This window comes from Rhinopithecus bieti, unplaced genomic scaffold (genome assembly GCF_001698545.2).
Source record: "Rhinopithecus bieti isolate Rb0 unplaced genomic scaffold, ASM169854v2 scaffold_81727, whole genome shotgun sequence".
Lineage (NCBI taxonomy): Eukaryota > Metazoa > Chordata > Mammalia > Primates > Cercopithecidae > Rhinopithecus > Rhinopithecus bieti.
Window position 1 is genome coordinate 47,906 of NW_016834786.1, and position 8,209 is coordinate 56,114.

General features: G+C 45.1%; 1 protein-coding gene across 19 annotated transcripts in view; it reads right to left on the reverse strand.

The window, feature by feature from the left end:
• Window positions 1–8,209, reverse strand: part of CELF1 (CUGBP Elav-like family member 1) — a 110,894-nt gene that overhangs the window by 9,347 nt on the left and 93,338 nt on the right. For 11 of the 19 annotated variants that reach the window (XM_017865742.1, XM_017865741.1, XM_017865740.1 and 8 more), the window contains 4 exons: window positions 4,075–4,150; window positions 2,494–2,622; window positions 2,031–2,144; window positions 506–691 (listed from right to left, as the gene is read on the reverse strand). In XM_017865742.1, coding sequence (XP_017721231.1) covers window positions 506–691; window positions 2,031–2,144; window positions 2,494–2,622; window positions 4,075–4,150 — 505 coding nt within the window. The remainder of the gene's footprint in view (window positions 1–505; window positions 692–2,030; window positions 2,145–2,493; window positions 2,623–4,074; window positions 4,151–8,209) is intronic. The other 8 variants (XM_017865745.1, XM_017865744.1, XM_017865743.1 and 5 more) reach the window with 3 other exon arrangements.

Genomic DNA, 8,209 nt, shown 5'->3' on the forward strand with positions numbered 1-8,209 from the left:
ATCCAGAAAACATTTCTTTTCTTTTTTTCTTTTTTTTTTTTGAGACGGGGTCTCGCTCTGTCCCCCAAGCTGGGGGGCACTGGCCAGATCTCAGCTCACTGCAAGCTCCGCCTCCCGGGTTCACGCCATTCTCCTGCCTCAGCCTCCCCGAGTAGCTGGGACTACAGGCGCCCGCCACCGCTCCCGGCTAGTTTTTTGTATTTTTTAGTAGAGACGGGGTTTCACCGTGTTAGCTAGGATGGTCTCGATCTCCTGACCTTGTGATCCACCCGCCTCAGCCTCCCAAAGTGCTGGGATTACAGGCTTGAGCCACCGCACCCGGCCCAGAAAACATTTCAAAAGCAGATCACATTTCACAGGGTTTCTCAGTCTACACTTGACACTATCAAAGAAAAACAATGGTCTGAAGACCTAACTGGTTCCCTCAGCCTTTGCTCTGCCTTTCAGTTCTGGTATAGAAGGAGGAATACCCCCATACCTGACCCTGATCTCCCTTTGCACTCACCTTCCTTCTGGCTTCCAGCAGCACCAATACTCTGCTGTGTCAGAAGATTCTGGTTGTACAGAGTGGGGAGTGCAGCAGCAGCATATTGCTGGATACCCGAGTAGGCCTGAGTGAGGGCCTCCATGGTGCTCCCGGTGCCATTGGAAAGGCCACTGCTGCCCAGGCCACCATTTAAAGCAGCCATTCCTTGGTTGGAGGAAGAGAAGTATTAATATATTAGAAAGACTAAACTGATGCCAAACACAAGTCTACTCAGGGACATCTAGAAGAGGGAAAACTCCAAAGTTCTTCCCTTTATCTCCCTCTTAGTTTCTCCCTGAGAAGAAACTATCTGACTGGCTAGATTTCAGGACATTCACCAGGCCTTGCTAATGGGGACATTAAGAAATGCCATACGTGGGTGTGGTGCTCCCCATTACCTTCATCCAATCTGTGGAATGACAGGTCCATATTCTATCTGGCTGTTCTGCCACTTTCTCAAAATAAGCTAGAATGCCATAAAAGAAGAGTCCCAGGACTGCGAACTCAAAGGGGTACATGTGATTTCTGACAAGATGTGGATGAACCCTACCATTAAAAGAGCAACTAACAGGTACCGAGTACATTCTATGTGTCAGCCACTGTACTATGCAATGTGCTCAGCAGCACTTTATGTTCCAATTATTATTATTATTATTATTATTATTATTATTATTTTTTGGAGACAGAGTCTCACTTTGTGTTGGAGTTCAGTGGTACAATCATAGCTCACGGAAGCCTCAAGCTCCCAGGCTCAAGCAATCCTCCTGGCCTCAGCGTCCCAAGTAGCTGGGACTACAGGGATGCACCACTACACCCAGATAATTTTTGTAGAGATGGAGTTCTCACTATGTTGCTCAGGCTGGTCTGGAACTCATGACCTAGGGTGATTCTCCTGCTCTGGCCTCCCAAACTGCTGGGTCTATAGGTATGAGCCACTGCACCTGGCCTCATTTAATTTTTAACAACCCTTCAAAGTATTCTATTATTCCCACTTCAAAGATGAGAAAATGTCCTTAGAAAGGTGGTCCAAAGTTATAGCTAGCTAAGGGACAGAGGCGGGATTTAACTCAGGTCTGAATAAAAAAATCCCCCCCCCCCTTTTTTTTTGAGACGGAGTCTCCCTCTGTCACCCACGCTGGAGTGCAGTGGCGCAATCTTGGCTTACTGCAATCTCTGCCTCCCAGGTTCATGCCATTCTCCTGCCTCAGCCTCCCGCTGGGATTACAGGCGCCTGCCACCATGCCCGGCTAATTTTTTTGTATCTTTAGTGGAGATGGGGTTTCACCGCGTTAGCCAGAATGGTCTCGATCTCCTGACCTCGTGATCCGCCCACCTTGGCCTCCCAAAGTGCAAGGATTAGAGGCGTGAGCCACCACGGCTGGCCCCTATGATTATTTTTAACTTCACTGGGCCACTGCAATCATTCCAGTGGTGCCCCTACCAGGGTTAAGATGTGCTACCTGCACAAAGAATGGTCTGATGACAGCCACAGGCTGCCCCTTACCTGCCAAAGAGCCAACATTGAGGCCAGCCGTTGCTCCAGCTAATGTCTGCAAGGCTCCAAGTGAGGCTATGGGGTTGACAGAATTACTGCTGCTAGAGCTAGGTGAGGACCCTGCTATTAGAAATCCAGGAGTTAAAATTCAACCCATCACTCGCATTCTCTTGTCAACAAGAGCCAAATACAAGAAAGAGTGTCACTATCCAAGTATGCTATTTGCAAAGAGGTTTTCAGTTACTAATTCTAATAACTGTCCTTGCAGGACAGAGACAAATAATGGCCACAGCACATTAAAAATCAGGAAGATTTCTCTTAAGTTCAGAAGATGACATTTGAAAATTTGTTGCTCATAATCTGACCTCTCTGGAAACAGGTGTTAACTATTTTCCCTTCCTAGACTCTGCCTTTAAACACAAAGGATCTGTCCAAGGCACATAACAGCACAGTGGGTCATCCTCACGCTTACCTGAACTAGTGAGCACGCTGAGGGGACTGCTGGATGTAGTGAGAGCATTGGTACCACTTGGTGTGTTCTGAGCTGCACTAGCTGCAGCAGCTAGTGCAGCCAAATTCTGTAACTGCATTGCATTCAACCCTGCAACATCCAAAGCAAGAGATTAGCCAGCAGATAAGGGTGCTTCATATCCATTCCAGCAATGACAAGCACACACTGGCAGATGGCTGGTCCCTGACAAAGAGGAACTGTTCTAGATAAGCCTTACAAACAACATTACAGGGCTCCAAAAACTATTCAGATATCACTCATTAAGAAACTTGAAATAATTTCCTCAGAGAAGAGATGGCTAATCCAATAGCACACCACACCAAATGTACATTAATAAAGGTGTGGGCAATTAGGAAACCAAGAAAAACTGCCTACCATGGGGCCAGGAGCACAGGAGAACAATGCCAAAACCTACAGCACAGAATGGGACTGCATCCAGGCCCCTCACTCACACTTCACAGGGGATTCGCTCTCTGTAACAGAGGGGAACACGCAGAAAACGTGGCAGATGCAAAAGGCCCGGGAAGAAACAAGGGAGAACACAGGAGAGCAGCAATGACACAAAGAATAAAGACACCACCACTTGAATAGCAGATTCATCACCAGAAAGAGGAGAGAGGAAAAATCACTGAGTGAAAGACTTCCAAGTAGAGCCCAGGCAACACAGTTGAGAGGAAGAAATCTAAACTGTGCTGTCGATGCTGCAAACCATTTACTAGACAATGGAAAGATGGATGGGGTGAGAGTTGGGGGGAGTGGAAAAAGTAAATGAGAATTAAAATACAATATAGATTACAATCCAGCAACTTTCCAAAAATATAGCCAACTATAATTTCCTATGACAAAGTGAATGACTATCAAAAATTTTCAAACAACAACATGCAGTTCACTGAAAACTACACCTTTCTCAAATGCACATTTGGCCTAGCCTAAATCCAATGCAGAGGGTGTAGGCACAGGCAGCTTTGAAGTTGCCCCACGCCCTACCCCCCACCGACTCCTGATGGCCCCTGGCTCAGGTTTGTTGTGGCACTGCATTTAAGTTTTCTGTGTATGTTAATAGCAACAACAAAATAGGAATTCACCTAAAAAACAACAAGTATAAGATACATAGGTAAACTAACTGCCTGGGTTCTAGAAGCTTCAAGGTAGGCCATTTGCATGGAAGCCATCTTTGGCTTTTCTGCAGTCACTGGAAAAGTCACTTTAAAATGGAAATAAAGAGTTCTTGCAGTTCTTTCCCCTTATCAGAATGGACTCAGTCTATAGGAGCTAAACAGTCCTTTTCCATATTCTTCTCCAACAGTGACCTAAAAGGTTAGGAGGCACCAGATAACGTGAGAGCAATGTGGCATCAACTAGCAATAGAGCCACTGTATAGAGAGACAAGGCAACTGAGTCCTGGGACGTTCATCTTAGGTCAGGTTTACATAATAAGCAAAAAAATGTTTTCACAGAAACGATGCCAAACTCCCAAGACTGTTGTTAGCTGGGTCTGCTGGCCTGGGTGCTGCTGCTCCTCTGCAGCAGTGAAACACTTACCTCCCATTGGGTGGAGGCTGCTCAGGGTGTTGAGGTTCCCAGAGGAGGCAGTCTGCTGAAGGAGCTGCAAATAAAGCTAGACATTACACCAAAAAACAGAACAAGAGTGAGAGTGAGGGCTGGTTCTGCATCTGGGATAACTCTACAGCACAGCAAAGCGAGAGTGCAGAGGCCCCCAGAGAGAAGAAAGTCAAAGACAAGAACCCAAGCCAACACAACAGCAACATGAGGCTTATGACAGCACAGGACAAAAAAAAAAAAAAAAAAAAAAAAAAAAAAAAAAAACACAGTTAAAGCACTGGCCTAGATAGTATGTTCACTGAGTACTGAGCAAAGCTCAAGTCCCTGGGCAGCAGAATTCAGCACAGCAGAGGACAGAAGTACTAAACTTGGGGACAATAAGCTAAACTTGAGCAACTACGCAGTCAACTGTGATTTCTGTCTGCAAATGAATGAATGCCATTTCCAGTTACCCTCTCCAAGTTCTCCTTAGTTAGGTCCACACATCTCACTCTGCAGATTGTTTCCATCTGGATACTCAATTTTTACTTCACACAACTATTTTAAATATCAAATCTAAACATTTCCTAGTATTTCTTGGAGTTACCCTTTATTGGTCACAATGGACCACATGACTAATAATCACTACAGCTACACATCTATCCAACCTTATTTACTTCCTCCCCTCCAAATTGGTTTTCACTGTTGCAGATGATCAAATGACTAATGGATTAGTCTATACCAGGTTCAGAGTACGTTCTCCTTCAATGATTGCCCCATGACAAAGTAAGAGGGCCTGTCCCTGAGTTTATGGCGTTAGTTTACTTTGTATATTGGCAAATCTAACCAGCTTGCTGAAGACTTTTGCTCCAACTAAACCCAATTAATATTGCTTATGGAAAGCTGGTATTCTTGTACAGGATCCTTTTTATTCAACCTGTTTCCCATTCCTATAAACATCTGACCTGGTTTCTCTGTCACCGTGAATCCTTCCAGGCTAGAGATCATGGATGAGTTTTAGGAGGTCTACAAACCTCCAGGAACAGAATGGGGGGAAAAATCCACCTTCACACCCTTTTTTCCCACCACTTCTCAAAGGATAAAAAGATTAAAACCAACTCCTCCAGGACAGTAGAGCCTCGCTAATTCAAGTCTACATAGTCTAGAAAGAACTTCATAATTAATGATAATATACTATTACACAGTCAACTAGCACCCACGTTTACTTTTTTTTTTTTTTTTTTTTTAGATGGAGTCTCGCTCTGTCGCCCAAGCTGGAGTGCAGTGGCCGGATCTCAGCTCACTGCAAGCTCTGCCTCCCGGGTTCACGTCATTCTCCTGCCTCAGCCTCCCGAGTAGCTGGGACTACAGGTGCCCGCCACCTCGCCCGGCTAGTTTTTTGTATTTTTTAGTAGAGACGGGGTTTCACCGTGTTAGCCAGGATGGTCTCCATCTCCTGACCTCGTGATCCACCCGTCTCGGCCTCCCAGAGTGCTGGGATTACAGGCTTGAGCCACCGCGCCCGGCCTACTTTTTTTTTCTTTTTAAAGACAGAGTCTCACTCTGTCACCAGGCTGGAATGCAATGGTGCGATCTCAGCTCACTGCAACCTCCACCTTCCAGGTTCAAGCGATTCTCCTGCCTCCACCTCCAGAGTAGCTGGGACCACAGGTATGCACCACGCCCAGCTAATTTTTGTATTTTTAGTAGAGATGGGGTTTCACCATGTTGGTCAGGCTGTTCTCAAACTCCTAACCTCAGGTGATTCACCTGCCTCGACCTCCCAAAATGCTGGGATTACAGGCATGAGCCACTGCACCCAGGCTTTTTCTTCTCAAACACCTTGGGCAATGTGTTCAGTCCTAACTGGTAGACTGTGAATACTGTACTTGGTCCCTGCATTTCCCTCCAAATGAGATTAGCTCTTAGGGTGGGAATCATGTCTAACCAAAACAAAGAGAACACAGCTCTCAACATACGCCATCATGTACTTGCTGGTAATGGCAATGACAACAAAAAGGTTAACCTTCCCTAAAAGGGGGCTCCAAAAGTCTCTAAGAAAAGCAAATGCATAGCATGTAGACCATTTTTAAAGCATCATCATTTCTGCAGATGACTAAAATCTCTCTGAATTTTCTGAACATATAAGCAATTTTTCAGCACTAAGAAACAATTTATTCTGTTGAAATATAACCGGACGCAGTGGTTCACGCCTGTAATCTCAGCACTCTGGGAGGGCGAGGTAGGCAAATCACTTGAGGTCAGGAGTTTGAGATCAGCCTGGCTCACATAGCAAAACCTTGTCTCTACTAAAACTACAAAAATTAGCCAGGTGTGGTGGCCCATGACTGTAATCCCAGCTACTTGGGGGTTGGAGGTTGCAGTGAGCAGAGATTGCACCACTGTTCTCCAACCTGGGCAACAGAGCGAGGCTTCAAAAAAAAGAAAGAAAGAAAAAGAAAAAAGAAAAAAAGAAATATAAACACTCTTTATATTTTTTTTTTAAAAAAACTTCATCCTGCTAGGATGAAATGGTTTTTTTTTTGTTTTTTTGCTTTTTTTTTTGAGACGGAGTCTTGCTCTATTGCCCAGGCTGGAGTGCAATGGTGCAATCTTGGCTCACTGCAACCTCTGCCTCCTGGGTTCAAGCCATTCTCCTGCCTCAGCTTCCTGAGTAGCTGGGATTACAGGCACCTGCTACCACGCCTATGCAATTTTTCTGTATTTTTAGTGTAGACAGGGTTTCACCATGCTGGCCAGGCTGGTCTCAAATTCCCAAACTCAGGCGATCCGCCCGCCTCGGCCTCCTAAAGTGTTGAGATTACAGGTGTGAGTCACAGCGCCCAGCCTAAACTGGGATTTCTTACAAGATACCAGAAATATGAAAACCACTGGAACTAAAACAAAATTCAGTACTGGGAGACAGAAATCAGTGCCTTTTATCTGTTTCCATACAGAATAATACTTGAAAGGATGAGGAATAAATGACTATACTAGCTATTTCTATGGGAATATTTTTGTATCATCCATACAAATCTAGTGGTTTCATCATTAATAGCCTAAGATGACCTTTTTCCTCTTTGACTCACAGATAGGTGGTTTTAAGTGTCTTGTGCTGGCTCCAATTCTTTTCCGTTAATAATCCCCTGTAACATATATATTGCAGACCTAGTAAATCTAAATCACAAATTGGGGTCAGACCTTCTTTTGGACTAGACAACCTTCTTTTTGCTCACCACAACAGAGAGATCAAATTAAAGGAAGTCTATTTACAATGTAGTAAACTTGAATATACACCTGTAATGCTCATTTAAAAATGTTCATGTTAATCTCTTGATTTCACCCAGGCACAGTGGCTCACACCTGTACTCCCAGCACTTTGGGAGGCCAAGGCGGGTGGACCACCTGAGGTCGTGAGTTTGAGACCAGCCTGGCCAACACAGTGAAAGCCCATCTCTACTAAAAATACAAAAATTAGCTGGGTGTGATGGTGTGTGTCTGTAGTCCCAGCTACTTGGGAGGCTAAGGCAGGAGAATCACTTGAACCCCAGAGGTGGAGGTTGCAGTAAGCCAAGATTGTGCCACTGTACTCCACCCTGGGCAACAGAGTGAGTGAGACTCCGTCACAAAAAATAAATCAATCAATAAAGCAAAAAAAAAAAAAAAAAAAAAAAAAAAAAAAAAATCTCTTGATCTCTCAAGTCCGCTGAAACATTTATCATACTCTTTAGGAAAGACTCAATAAGGATTTTAATGCTGCCCTCTACATCTGAGAAAGACACTGGTGGCTAAGATTCCCTCAGGAATTTCTTTCTTGGAAGCAATGACACAAGATGTTTCTTTCTTTTTTTTTTTGAGACGGAGTCTCGCTCTGTCACCCAGGTTGGAGTGCAGTGGCCGGATCTCAGCTCACTGCAAGCTGTGCCTCCGGGTTCACGCCATTCTCCTGCCTCAGCCTCCCGAGTAGCTGGGACTACAGGCGCCCGCCCCCTCGCCCGGCTAGTTTTTTGTATTTTTTATAGAGACGGGGTTTCACCGTGTTAGCCAGGATGATCTTGATCTCCTGACCTCATGATCCGCCCGTCTCGGCCTCCCAAAGTGCTGGGATTACAGGCTTGAGCCACCGCGCCCAGCC